The sequence below is a fragment of the Arachis hypogaea genome, chromosome 1 (assembly GCF_003086295.3).
Source record: "Arachis hypogaea cultivar Tifrunner chromosome 1, arahy.Tifrunner.gnm2.J5K5, whole genome shotgun sequence".
NCBI lineage: Eukaryota > Viridiplantae > Streptophyta > Magnoliopsida > Fabales > Fabaceae > Arachis > Arachis hypogaea.
The window spans coordinates 6367927-6382892 of NC_092036.1; the positions used below are offsets into that span (position 1 = coordinate 6367927).

Here is a 14966-nt window from a genome sequence, read left to right on the forward strand (position 1 = left end):
TTTTAATCTGTAGGACTCATTTTGAAGAAATTAACATTTTTTAAAAGATATGAATTCTAGATTTTGATTGATTTTTATTTTTATTATTTTCATTATTTTTACATATATTTTAATAAATTTTTTAAACATATTTTAAGTGAAAACAAAAAATTAATAAAATTCTTTTTTTATAAAATATAATTCTAAAAATATTTAACATAAATGAAAAGCAATGATACCCTAATTTTTTCACAGGAGAGATAACATTTTTTATTTCAACTAATTAAAATTTTCTCTCTTTAGTACCTCAACAAATGCTTTTATTAAATTACTTAACAAAACAAGAAAGAAAAAGCTTATGGTCAAAATATTTTGTAGGGTTTTTTTTGTTCTGGTCCCCTACTCCACCCCTTTTATTATACTCCTTTTTTTTATCATAGACTTATCTTTTGAGATAACACTTTAATTTAAACTTCTCTTGGGTCTACAAAAAGAGCTCTTGTTGGTGGGGATTTGGTTAACTCATGGAAAGTGTTTGTTGTTGTTGTTGTAGTCCCTTGATGATTTTTCAAAACCTTTATGCACCACAAATCCTCAGGACAAGAGAGCAACTTCCAATGTGGGATATAATGGTTGAGCTCATTGTTATTATTATCCCTCCCCCCTCCAACCTCAGTCACAATGATCTTGCAATTCTCATCCTTTGACTTTGAGGCCATGTTATGCACAAATTGGCATAAAGCCCTTACTAATTTACCTGAGAATGGACCTTCATGGTACACACCATACATGAAATAGAATCCAAAAGGGTTAAAGAAATCAGGCAAAGTAGGCAATTTCAAACATGGGAAAATCTTATCAATCAAGCACCAACTCTTTGTGTATAACAAGCAACTAAAAGTTGCTTTTCCAAGCCTCATTTTGAATATTTCACCACTATTCCATACACTAAGCATGGCCCAAGAGTTTGGTAGCTGATGCCCATTTGACCCAAAATCACCCCAAAAATGATCTTCTTTGAAGTTGGCCACAAATGTTCCCAAACTTAATTTGTTCCTTAAAATGTTGTCTATGTCATTGGGGAAGAACTCAAAGGAACTCATGAACCTTCTATAGAGGTACTCAGCTTGTTCAATCTTGACCCTTGAAATTTCAATGTTGGATGAGATTTGGAGATCGTAGTGGTTCACAGGGTTGACTAATATTGATGGTGTCCTAAACTTGGTGTAAGTGAACTTTTCCATGAAGATCCTTTTTGAGGCAATGTTGTCTTTCTCTGTGGCCATGTATGCATAGTCAACATCATTGGAATTGAACCATTCTTCTAGCCTCACCACTAGGCTTGATCCAATCCCTCTTCTTCTATGGTTTGGTGAAACCCTTAGGCCTAAAATATAACCAACCTTAGCCAAATCTTTTGGAGGGTGGTTATGGATTGTTACCACTTTTATTGATCCTTGAATCACTCCAACTAATTCTTTGTCCATTTCTGCTACCTAACACCATTATTCAACACAAAAATTACTATAGTTAGTAGTGGATATGACATGAATGAAAAAAAAATCAAATTAAAATAAATCATGCATTGAAGACAAACTAAGTCTAAAACCATATGAAATAATTTGTATATATATTGGTATATTATATGGTAATAACTACTATATATGTAGTACTCATCACCATATAAAAAATATTTTTAGTATTTCGATGTTTTAGATGTTTTAATAATTTTAACTATTGATTTTAATTTTATATATTATAATTGAGGTTGATAATTAAAATTACAACACTTGAAATACTTTTTATAATATAGAATAAAATGATTATCAAAGAAGAAGAAAGAAACACAAAACTAAAAAAATATTGAATTGGAACATGAATAATGTATAAAAAAAAGATGGGATAAAATAAATAATATAAATTTATTATATAATAGTGAAACATGATGATAAAAAACAAGATATAGATTGAATTGGAATGATACATGCAAAGAAAGAAAAGAAAAGGGGTATAATTGAATTTAAAACATATGAAGTAATTATTAATTATTATAGTGGTGTATATTATATATATGGTAGTATTAATTAGTAATTATATAGCATATATATAGTTTAATTTATTATATAAGATAGAATATGATCAATACCAGCATGATGTACATGGGACTGTTCCTGATCCTACAAATAGGGTCACCCATAGTGTCTGTAAAGAGGAAGACGCTTTCTGAAGGCCCTACCTCACATCTTCTCTCAAGTTCTTCAACTTTAGCTCCATCAGATTCAACCTCATACTTTCTTATTCTCAACTTCAATTCTTCCATATATTAAATAAGAAGAAAGAACTATAGTTGTGAATAGTAAGGAGGAGAATAATAAGCTAAGGTTCTAATATAGTAGTAGTAGTTGAATAACAATATATTTGATTTATATGTATGATAGATGATGAGGAAAGGGAAAGGAGGAAACTATTAACTCTCAAAGTTAAAGAAGTGATGATAGATATAGAGAAGCTAAACAAGCAAGTGAGTGAGTGAGTGAGTGAGTGAGTGAGTGAAGCCAAGATGTACTAGCTAGATAGTAAGAAGAATATGGTTTGGCATACTACACTTTCATTGTGATAATGATTTATATGGAGAGGTGGGAGGAGAGAGAAAAATAAAATAAAAATAGAAACAGAAATAGGAAGAGAAAGAGAGAAAAGGAAAGAGATTGCAACTTGAGAATGTTCTTTATCAGAATCATATGAGTATAACCTAGGCTTGAATAATAATAATAGACAAAAGTTAGATTAATAATATATAGGATGTGTGTGTGTGTTTTTTTTTCTTGTCTTTTTCTCTCTCCGTTCCCACTCTTTCAATAATATATATATATATATATATATATATATATATATATATATATATATATATATATATATATATATATATATATACTGTTAGAGAGTAGTTAATCACAAATGCTATATGAATAATAAATTTATGAGTAATTTTTTTTATAATTATTATAAATAAGTATATGCGGGATAATTTTAAAAAATATTACAAAATATACTTATTTATTTATAATTCACGTATTACTCGTGAAAGAGTATTCGCTTTATTCTTTATTTTACATTGCTTTGCTCTAATAATAATATTTATTATTATGCCAAATTTCTCTTTTTTTTTTCTCATGTTGCCTACTATAAAAATTTTAAGCAATTTACAATGATAATAACACTTTTTTATTAATTTTTAGCAAAACAGTATAATACATAACTATTTATTCCTAGTGACACATTAATAAGCTACATTTTTTATTTTTTTTCAATTACTTTTATGTATTATTGAAAATTTCTCTATTTGTTGTTTATATTATTATTATTAGCAATTACTGCTTGTTCTTCAACTAATTACTCAATGTTCATGTTTTTTCAATTATTGGAATGACGAAACTTAATTTTAATTTTAGTCAATAAATTTAAAATATATACTTAACAAAATTTCTTTTTAATGGCGATTGGAACATGACATGTTTAATGTATTTTTAATTTTTCATCCTCAACTTATGAGGATGGACATCGAAGTGAACAAATTTCACCTTCTTTTTTACCAACTCAAATCGAGTTATAACTTATAAACCTTACCTATAAGTCGCGGTTGATATTTCTACTTTGGTAAAATCATATATATACATGATCTAATTTGCTCTACTACTTTATATATTTGAATTGCTTCGCATTATGTATGTATTTTATCATTTCATGTATCAAAATCAATCAATCAATCCAAAAACAAAATTAGCAATTAATCCATCTGAAAAAAAGACTTTTTACCAATTAAAAACAAACTCAATTAACAATTATCGTTACTTGATACATGGGTGATTGGCTCATCTCTTTTAATTAACTTAAAAAATAATTAACTTAAAAAAAGTGAATATAAAATAAAAATTAAATAAATATACAAAGAATATTTAATTGAAAAGTATTTTTTATTTTTTATTTTTTATAAATTAAAAAATGTCCATTTTAATAAATTTATACAATTAAATATAATTAATTTAAAAAAGAATAAATATAAAATAAAAAATAAAAAATAAGTAAATATAAAATAATATGTAATTGAATATTTTAATTTTTATATATTTAATTAGAAAATATAATATATGGTTATATAATATATTTAAAAAGTGTTAAATATAATAAGAAACAGCTTGGTATGATGATAATCAAACTGTTCGTTATATCTCAAGTCCCTGTATGAATTCTACTCCATGTAGAATTTTTAAATAGGTATAAATCCGTATGCTGATATTATCAGTGTGCAATAAAACTCAGTCGAAAAATGAAAAAAAAAGTTGCCACTGTGATAAAAAAAAAATGACAATTTAATAAATAATTTTTAAAACAATAGCATTTCGGTAAAAAAAAAAAAAACCATTATTAATAACCCATCATTCATTATGTAATAAGTTATTTGAGATATTTATCATATAAATATTCATTAATTATATATATAAACGAGGGACGGAACTAAAATCATTTTTAAGAAAGGACTAATATAAAAATATAATTTAAAAAATTAAAATAAAAAACTAATATAAAAATTAATAATCTTTATACCTTAAAATTTTCAGTTTGAGGGGTTATTGCCTCTTTTCCAACGCTAGCCTCCGTCCCTGCATATAAGCTAATATGATTATATAAAATTTGAAGTGGTACATAAGAAGAAAAAAAAAAAGCACGTATATCAAGCAAAGTCTCTGCCTCTCTCCAGCATCTTAGACCGCCGTCATCTTTTGTGAGATTTTTGAGTTTTTTTTAGGTTTAATTATTCTATTCATCTTTATAGTTTTATAAAATTTTTAATTAAATTTTTATATTTTTTAATTAAATTTTTATATTAATTTTTTTAATTAAATTCTTTTTGATAATAATCGACTTAATTGTATAAAAACTCAACTAAAAAATATATTAGTGCAAAGATTTAAATAAAAAAAATTGTATAGAGTCAATTGAAAAAAATTTAGTGCAGGAACCAAATTAAAAGAAAAAAAGTATAGAAATCTAATTGAAAATTTCGCAAAACTATAGAGACTAATAGAGTAATTAAACCTTTTTTTATTGTTGGTTAACAAAGCTTTATGTGTGAATAGTGACGGATCAAAAAAATTTATGTTGGGGACAAAAATAATATATATTACTATTAAAATATATATTAATTTAAATTTAAAAATATAAAAATGTACATTTTATCTCTATTATTTAAATAATAATTTAAAATTTTGGATCGTTGTCTAGGATCAACTACCAAACTTTTTATATTAACTTTTAAGAACTTTTTTTTAGTAGAAGTTTCATATTCTAATGGTAGCTTTCTTTTAAAATATTTTTTCATTACTATTTTTAAAAATAAAAAATATATATCCTAAATTAGTAAATTGATCAATTCACTTTAAAAACTTATATGCAACGTAATTACATATAATAAAATAGAACGAAAAATAAATAAATAAATAATTTTTTTATAATGAAAGGGCCACAAGCCCAACGACAAAACAGAAGGCTAAACAACAACTACTCTTCGGAATTTAACTCCCCTAATATCTGTTAGAAGGTGCAACATCAACAATGACGGGGGATGCCTAAAAATGGTGATTCCCTCTTCCATTGTGTGTCCGAGTTTCGCCATTGAATCAACACAAAAGTTTGATTCTCTATAGACATGGCTGATTTTTACTTTTTTTCAACCTGGTTTCAAGCTCCTTGATCGAACGAGCCATAGACGAGTTCGCGTGAGCTTCAACTGAAGGCGCCCCAACAATGGTGATAGCACAGTGAGAGTCCGATTCCACCTCCAGATTGGGGATACCCATCTCAACTGCAAGCTTGATCCCAAGATACATCCCCCAAAGTTCTGCCGTTGTTATGCTGCAGCAGCTTATATTCATGCAAAATCCTGCAATGAACTCTCCGTTCAAGTCTCTAAGCACACCACCACAAGCTCTTCTGTTTTTTGGTTGGTACACAGAACCGTTGACGTTCAACTTGACCCACCATTCTTCTGGAGGTGTCCACCCAACTTAAATCTCCTTCGTAAGTCTCATATTATTAATTGAACTCTCTGTATTATCAAAGGCTGAGACATAATTCTCTAATAATCTAGTGATTAAATGACAAAGTTAATTATTTTATATGTTCTGATTATCAAATATAAGCTCATTCCTATACCTCCATAGAGTATTGCAGGTTGTAATAAAGTGGATGGTCCAAGAAGTCCCATTTTACATATGAGAGATTTAATTCATGTTTGTTCTTAACCATTCTTTAAAGTTTTGGTTAAAGAAAATATTTTGATAATCTCTATTTACCATGTTCTTCCAAATACTACAAGCAAAAGGACAGTCTCGTAATATGTGGAGCAAGGTCTCCTCCTCTCTGTGACACCTCGGGCATCTGTCATTCTCGGTAAGGCCTATTGTCTTTCTATTTGAATTTGTCAGAAGCACCTCATGGCTGAGTAACCAGGTAAACGCTTTTAACCTCTAAGGTAGTTTAATTTTTCACAACTGTTTGTATGAGAAATCCGTTTCTTCGTTGTCGTTGTAGTAGAAATCATAGGCTGATTTTATAGTGAATACTCTATTAGGGGTATATATCCACCCTGCTGTGTCCCTCCCGATCCAATCAGTGAATGCTTTAATTATTCGAATATGATATATGATTTCTTCTGGTAGCACACTTCGAATTGCCTCCCAGTTCCATTCCCCTTAGCTAGTAGCATAGTCTGCAACCCTCTGTCGTAGTTATTCCTCACCTCTTCTAACCTATGTATCCCTGGGGATCCTTCCAAAAGGATATCTTCTTACCATCTCTTATTCGCTAAATTAAGTTCTGTTAAAAGTTCTCTCAAACTCTTGCAATTTCATTCCAAGTATTTAAGTTGCTGCTTTTGAGGCGGATTTTGGGAATAGTCTCCTCTCCACACCCATATTTCGTCCTCATTACTTGAACCCATAGAGCATATCGGTTATGAATTAGACCCCAAAGATTATTTGTTTCCTGCGCTTTTCGAATTCATAACCCACCATTTTCCTTAGTTCTGCACACTTTATCCTAGTTTATTAGGTGAATTCTTTTCCCCTCTTCGTTCACTGTTGCCCCAGAGGAAGTCTCTACAAATTTTGTCAATGCGGTTACAAACTGCCATAGGAATCTTCATAGTTTGCATATAGTAACTTGGAATAGTTGACAACACCGATTGAATCAACGTGCACCTTCCTGCTAGAGATAAGGACCTTCTTTTCCAAGACGCGAGCTTAGCCTGCATGCGATCGAGGATAAATTGGAAGTGATGTTGATTGCATCTTTCATGGATGAGTGGAATACCTAGGTATTTCCCCAAGTTAGCTGTAAGCGCGATTTCTAGCTCTTGACTCAGTTGATTTCTGATATTGTGGTTCACGTTCTTTGAGAAGAAGACGCAAGATTTATTCAGACTAATCTTTTATCCTGAGCTCTCACTAAATTGAGAATAAAATAAAATATATAAATTCTTGAAGAGAATAAAAAAATAGATTAATACCCAAACTATAATTGTTTGAATTAAAATTTATAATTGAAAATATAAAAAAGAGAAATAATAAAATTGAAAGATACATAGTCATAGAGAGCTATATAAAACAAAATAGAGAATTTAAAATTTACCTTTTGATGAAAAGAAGGTGACCACTAGACAAGGAATACAAAAAGAAGATTGAAAATATGAAACTAATTAAGAAGAGAATTTAAGAGAATAAATAAGTGACGGATGAGATTTGAGAATAGAAGAAGACTAAATGTAATTAGGTTAACTAATAATCAAAATAATAGAAAGACAAAAGTGGGTTTGGGGCTTTTAATAATTGGGTTAATTTATTTGTAATTTATTTGTAATGGGATCATTTCAAATTTAAAATGATGGCTATATATTGGTTTTAAAAAATGAAATGGGAGTGAAGACAAGTGCCCCCATTACTATGTATGAGTCCGTGCCTGTGTGTGAGGAGTCAACTGAAGGCTTTTAAACACTGAGTAATTTGTGTAAATGATTGTTTTTTTTTTTTGTAAAATACATTTCATAAGCTGATTTAATAAAAAAATTGTCATCTGCTGCAGATAGCCATTTCACTGTATCTGCACCAATGTCTAGGTTGAAGGATTTTAAAATTCTTATATGTTCTAAAATGTCCTCAGTCAGGACCTGGCTAAGCTTAGCCCAATTCCAATCGCTCTGGATATTAACATAGTCACTCACCTTTTCTCCAAATTTTGTCTCGTCAAGGTTACATGTGGATAGATCCCTAAGCTTCCGAACTCTTGGGATCCAATGATCGCCTAAAAAAGAGATGCTCTTTCCATCGCCTATCCTCGAAATAAGGTTTTTTTGGAATTCCTCCCAAACCTTAGTTATTCCAATTTAGGTATTTGAGTTGCTGGCCTTCTTGTGGACTCTCAAAATGATGTTGTCTCCTCCACCATATTTTGCTTTCATCACCTAAACTCATAAGGCATCTCTTTTATGAATTAACCTCCATGCTAACTTCATAAGAAATAATTGATTTGTCTCCTGTACTTTTCATATTCTAAGACCACCTTCCTCTTTCGATTTGCATATTTTCTCTCAATTTAGGAGGAGAACCTTTCTTTCTTCATCGCTACTTCTCCAAAGAAAACTTTTATAGATTTTGTTCATTTTTGCACAAACTGCCATAGGAATCTTCATAGTTTGCATGCAATAGCTAGGTATGGTTGATAGCACCGATTGGATAAGGGTGCATCTCCCCACAAGGGATAGAAATTTTTTATTCCAGCTAGAAAGCTTGGCTTGCATACAGTCAAAGATGAATTAGAAATGTTGTTAATTACACTTCTCATGTATTAAGGGTACTCTTAAATACTTTCCTAAATTTGCCGTGAGTGTCACCCTAATTTTTTAACTTAAATGTTGTCTAACATTGTGATTGACATTTTTTGAGAAGAAAACACAAGATTTGTTGAAACTGATTCTTTGTCCTGAACTTTCGCAAAACGTATGTAAGGTATTTTTGATCATTTGCACTTGTTCATTAGTAGCTCTAGCAAAAAGAATTAGATCATTTGTAAAACAAAGATGAGATATTTTAGGCCCAATTTTAGAAATAGTTATTGATTCCAATTTCTTATCAATAACAAGTTTATTAATAAGGTGAGATAAACGCTCGATAGAAAGGACATAGAGATAAGGTGAGAGGGGATCTCCTTGTCTTATTTCCCTTGTAGGAGAGAAGGCCTCAGACGGTAAACAATTCCAAAGGAGGTTCATAGTAGGGGTGGATATGCAGTAGGCAATAACATTGATGATCTCTTTTGGAATATTAACATCTTTCAAGGTATCCACCATAAAATTTTAATTTAATTTGTCATAGGCTTTTTCAGGTCAATCTTTTTGGCGATGATTCCTTTCTCTTGATTACTATTACACATAGTGTGAACAACCTCCTGTACTCCAAGAATAATATTCGGACTAATTCTATCAAGGACAAAACTAGCTTGAATGTTAGAGATAAGCATGTGATATATTTTTTAAGTCTAGAGACAATAATATATTTGTGTAAAAGTACATGTGTGATTTAATTTATTTTTAATGTATATTTATATTCTAATATTTATTTTATATTCGTTACTAATTTGGGTATAACGTAATTCAAAAAATAATTGTTGAGTTCCAAAAATATGTAACAACTTTGATGATGACAAACTTTGATTAAGATATAATTAATTGAGTATATTAATTATATATTGTAAGTATCGCAGAAAAATATTGATAGAATTTAAATTTCAATAAACACATATAAGTGAAATAATAAGCATTCATTATATTGTGCTATTATTTTAAAGAAAAAGTATTCGTAACCAAGTTAGAGTCTACCAAGATTTGTCAACAATAATTAATTATTAATTTAAATTTAAAAAAATTAAATAATTAGCATTAAATAGAATTTAAAATATAAGGATTAGGGAAATAGTAACCTCTTCATAAACGTCTTCATTCTTTTTTATCGTAGCTTTGGAAGTGTCCTGGCTCCCATCACGCAAACCTCCGCATCCCCAGCTCTACAGTGTGCCGCGCACGTCGCTACTCTCCCGTCGCACCGCCGGCTAATCTGCGTCACTCGCACCCACGCCGTTCGCCTGTCGCATCTTCGCCGTTCGTGACTCGCATACCCAAGGCCAAGCCCGCATTTGTACCACTGTGGCCTCCACTTCGATGATCCTTTACGCAGCACCCGTGCCCTCAACAACTAATCCCCGTCGCCGCAACGCACTCTCTGCATGCGCTGTTTCCTCCTCTGCATGACCACAGTAGCACCATTTCCCTCGTGATTCACGTAGCTAGCGACCACCGCACCGCATTCCCTCTCTTGTATTCACCTTCCCAATCCTTTCTACTTCCTTTTTTATAATTTAACAACTTTTTCAATGTTAAATTAATAGCAAAAATTAAACTAATGTGTTGGAATTTTCTCAGAATTTCTTAATCCAAAGATTATCCATGTTAAATCATTAAGAAATAAAATAGTTGAATGCGGAAGAATACTTGAATTCATAAACATAAATCATGATTCGAAGAGTCTGGATCTTATGGTTCTTTGGATCTTCCTCAACCAAAAGCCTTCTGTATTCCTAAGCGGTTGAATTGCAACTTCTCTGATGGGAAAAGAATTGCTGAGGTGGCTTTGGTATATTGGAGACTGAAATCCTAAAGGCACTATTTATATTGGAGCATGTTGTAAAACCCGGTTAATTAACGGCTAATTAGCCTATAAATGAGAATTTATTCTAGAAAGCCCAAAATGTGATTTTTGTGGCTAAATATGATAGAGGAGATTGAGACGAGAATTTCGGTACCAATTTTATAGAAATCGGACCAAGATTGGACCGAACGGGCCAAACCGGACCAACCGGACCCAAAGTGGGCCCTTGGCCCAACATAACTAAACCAAAACCCTAGTTTTCAGCATTCTCTCTCCTCACTAAACACACTCACATGCTGAAAATGGAGGCCATGGAGGGAAGAACACTCTCTCAAGTTCTTTCTCTCACTTGATCTTCAAACCACCATAACTTTTGATCTAGAGCTCCGATTGCCGCTCCGTTTGTGGCCACGCGTTCACCGCGGAGAGCTATACAAAACCCATGCAATTAATCTTGAGGTAAGCCACGTTTTGCTCTTCGAAATTCCAGCCTTGTTTTCGAGTTTTATGAGCAAAAATATTGAGATTTTGGACTCTTTGATGTTATAGGACCCAACTCTCTTGAAGGAGAAGGTTAATCTTGTCTCCTTGGACCTTGGGTGTGGTAAGATTCTCAACCCTAGTATAATTTGTTGTTCTATGATGTTTGGGTATTGAGATGTTGTGTATGGGTATGATGATTGTGGCTTAGGTTGTGTATATGTGAATATTGGAGCTTGATTGGTGATTTTGAAAAGTTTGAAAAAGGGTTTTGGTGGTGAAAAATCTGTTCTTGGAGGTATTGAGGCCTTGAGAGCTTGTGGATAAGTGATTTGGAAGTGCTCCGGTTGAGCTTGGGAAATCGGCTAAGGTATGGTTTCGGTTTCCCGTATCTAATATGTAATGTGGTAGGAAATACTTAGGCTAGAGGCCCTAAGATAGGCATTGAATTGTTGATGTTGTTGAATTATTGATATATATGATGTGGTCATATATGTGATGATGATTAATGATGCCTTGATGGTATGATGTATGAGAAATATGCATGTTGTGATATATGCTTGATGATTAGTTATGGGTGAATTGTGGGTTGAACCATGTTGATGGTGAATATGATATTGATTATGTACAATGATGATTTAGTGGAATTGATGTTGTTGAGAATTGGCATGAGGAAGAGTATATGATATGTCAATATATTTGAGTTTGAGCCACTTGGGTGAAGTGGGTTAAAATGATGAGATAGTGATTTTGATAACTTGTGGTAAAGTGTCAATGTGTGAGTTGAGGAGGCTTGATGTTGAATTTGATATATTTTGATTGATTTCAAAGAAAAGGGATGAAATTGGCATGTTTGATTGATTTTGAAAAGAGTTGAAAATGACTTGTTTTGAAAATGGCACTTTGTGGTTTTGTATGAAAAACATAGTTTTTGGGCATACTTTGATGGACATAACTTGGACTACGGATCTCTGTTTTGCGCTAAATCTGTTTAGAAATGAAATTGGAAGATTGGGGTTTAAATTTGTGAATTCTGCAGCTTTTAACTTAGAAAATTTTTAGCAGAATGAACCCCCCGCGCGTAGGCACACTTGGCGCGTACGCGCCGTTCTTCCAGAAAATGCCATCCACGCGTGCGCATGATGTGCGCGGGCGCACCGATTGTGCTGCACCCAATGCCCAGTCATTTTCCAGAGAGCTGTGCGAAAACTGTGCCAGCTTTGTGCCTGGGGCACGAGAGTACCCACGCGTACGCGTGGTTGACGCGTGCGCGTCGTTTGGCTATTTTTCAATCCACGCGTTAGCGTGCATGACGCTTATGCGTCGATGAGTTTTTGAGGCCATCCACGCGTGCGCGTGGAGTGCGCGTACGCGTGGACCTGTTTTCATCCCAAAGTTGATTTTTGAGTTTTAAAAGCCAAATTTCATACTTCTAAGCCTTCGACCTCACCACTTATATCTTAAATCATTATGATATGTCTAGCTATGAGAAAAAAGGCTAGTGAATGTGGTAACTTGCGAGTGAAGCAAGGGGAAAATGAATGATCAATGAGGATCAAGCATGATTATGTGAGATGCGGAAGATGGTGGTGGAAGTGCTTGTTATGCCATAGGCCGAAAGGCTGTAATTGTTGATAAAACGGCTGGTTATGGATTTAACCGTGAGCCGGGTGGCTGGTTATGGATTTAACCGTGAGCCGGATGGCTGGATTATTGCCGTGTTACGGCGGGGCCATGATTATGGCTATGTATAAACGCATATATATGATGTTGAATGAATTGTGAAAGTTGCACTTCCATTACCGGAGATGAGAGTTTCCCTGGGAAAAAGCAGTGGCTAGCCACCACGTGCTCCAGGTTGAGACTTGAAGCTCTGTTGACCCTATGTCGTCAGGGTGGCCGGGCACTGTGAAATTCCCGGACGAGCTCACCCCAAAAAATATTCACCAGTGATGGTGATGGATAAATATTCACCAGTGAGGGTGATGGATATGGATCATGATTATGATCAAGTTATATGAGCATGACTTAAGTTGGGGAGACACGACAGAGGGACAGTCCAATGGTTAACTGCTAGGACTTGTCGGGTTGGCTTTATAACCGACAGATGATATCATCAACCACTAGGGACAGGCATTCATCATATGCATACTATATGAATTGTTTGAGATTGCCTATTTGACTGCATATTACTTGCTAATTGTCTAAATGCCTTACTTGTTCCTAATTGTATATTTCTTGCTTGATATAACTGTGTTTGCTACATTATACTCCTGCTGGTGGTTGGGAGGTCTGAAGGAATTGGAAAGGGAAGTATTAGTTAGACTGAAGAATCTTTAGTCAGATGCCCTTTATGGTTTAACCTGTTTATAAGCTTTGATATTATCTGGAGGAAGTTCTAGGATTGCCTTTGGCTTTCCTCCATTATTATGTATTATATATGTGGAAGCTGTTACCATGCTGGGGACTGCTGGTTCTCACCCATGCGGATTTTGTGGTTTTCAGATGCAGGACGTGAGGTGTCCCGCTGAGGTATGTTGGAGACTTCTAGATCTGCGAAGATCCTTTGTTCTCGGGGCTATGTTTTGGTTTATATGTTTTGCTTAGATACTTTTATCTCCATTAAATAATACAAACTGTGATGACTCCTCTTATGGGAGAATTTTGGAGAATAGGTTTTATGTATTTGTGTCCCTTTGGGTTTTCTTTGGGGTTTTCCTTATTTTTATCATATGTATATATTGGTATACTCGGACCGGTTATCTTCGCAGCCGGATTTTGAGTCTTGATATTCCTGTTTTTGAACTCCTTTGTATATATATATAATCTCGCGTTGGTTTACCCTTTGTTCGTTACGTTATCGATCGGAGTGTTGCGCTTTTGAGTTGCGATTTTTGTTTACCCCTTTTTTTTTACAAAGGCTCCTAGTTATAATCAATTATTCTTACTACTATACGTACTAAATTTTTATTTTAGAGGTCGTAATACCTTGCCATCTCTGAATTATGACTTAAGCATAAGACTCTGTATGGTAGGGTGTTACACATGTCACACATTAAACCCTAAAGTCCAAATAAAAATAATATCTAAATTCCAAAAGATAATTATCTAAAGTTTAAAAGATAATATCTGGTTTTATTCTCATTTAATTCCAAATCAAAAGTAATTATGACTTATTTAATTTAGCATTTATAACAATAAATGAGATCACTACTATATAAATAATTTAATTTGAAATAGTGTAATTTATGATTATAATTAGGTGAATGCTATGGTACCTAAAAAATAATGCCTATTTACTAAAAGAATTAAAAATTAATATTTAATTTAAAAATATAAAAATAAATTATTTTTAAAAATTCAAAACTTACCATAAAAGATAAGTTAGACAAAAATTAAACAACAATTGATAGGCAACATAAAATTTTCCTTATAATTAATATATATATTTTCTACAAATAAATTAAAAAATTAAATAATTTCCTAACATAATGCACTACTAGGATGTAGTTATATTAAGCATAGCAACATGGTTAATCCAGTCATTTGAATGTAAAGAATGATGTAATCATGTAAAGACATATTTTTGTTTCCTTCTCAAATAAGAAATACAATTGAGTCATTGACAGAAAAAAATAAAATTTTTATATTTAGAACATGTAGACCTACAAAATATTCAATAAGTTTAATCAAATATTTTATAAAATTATACAACCTTGCAACAAAACTAAAAGAAATAAATCAGTTACA

General features: G+C 32.3%; 1 protein-coding gene across 1 annotated transcript; it reads right to left on the reverse strand.

The window, feature by feature from the left end:
* Positions 1 to 225: 225 nt before the first annotated feature.
* LOC112792511 (probable N-acetyltransferase HLS1-like) lies at positions 226 to 2683 on the reverse strand. Its single transcript, XM_025835782.3, has 2 exons — positions 2126 to 2683; positions 226 to 1475 (listed from the first exon to the last, which is right to left on the reverse strand). The coding sequence occupies exons 1-2, from the start codon at positions 2297 to 2299 to the stop codon at positions 447 to 449; spliced, it is 1203 nt and encodes a 400-aa protein (XP_025691567.1). The 5' UTR covers positions 2300 to 2683; the 3' UTR covers positions 226 to 446.
* Between the last annotated feature and the right edge of the window lie 12283 nt (positions 2684 to 14966).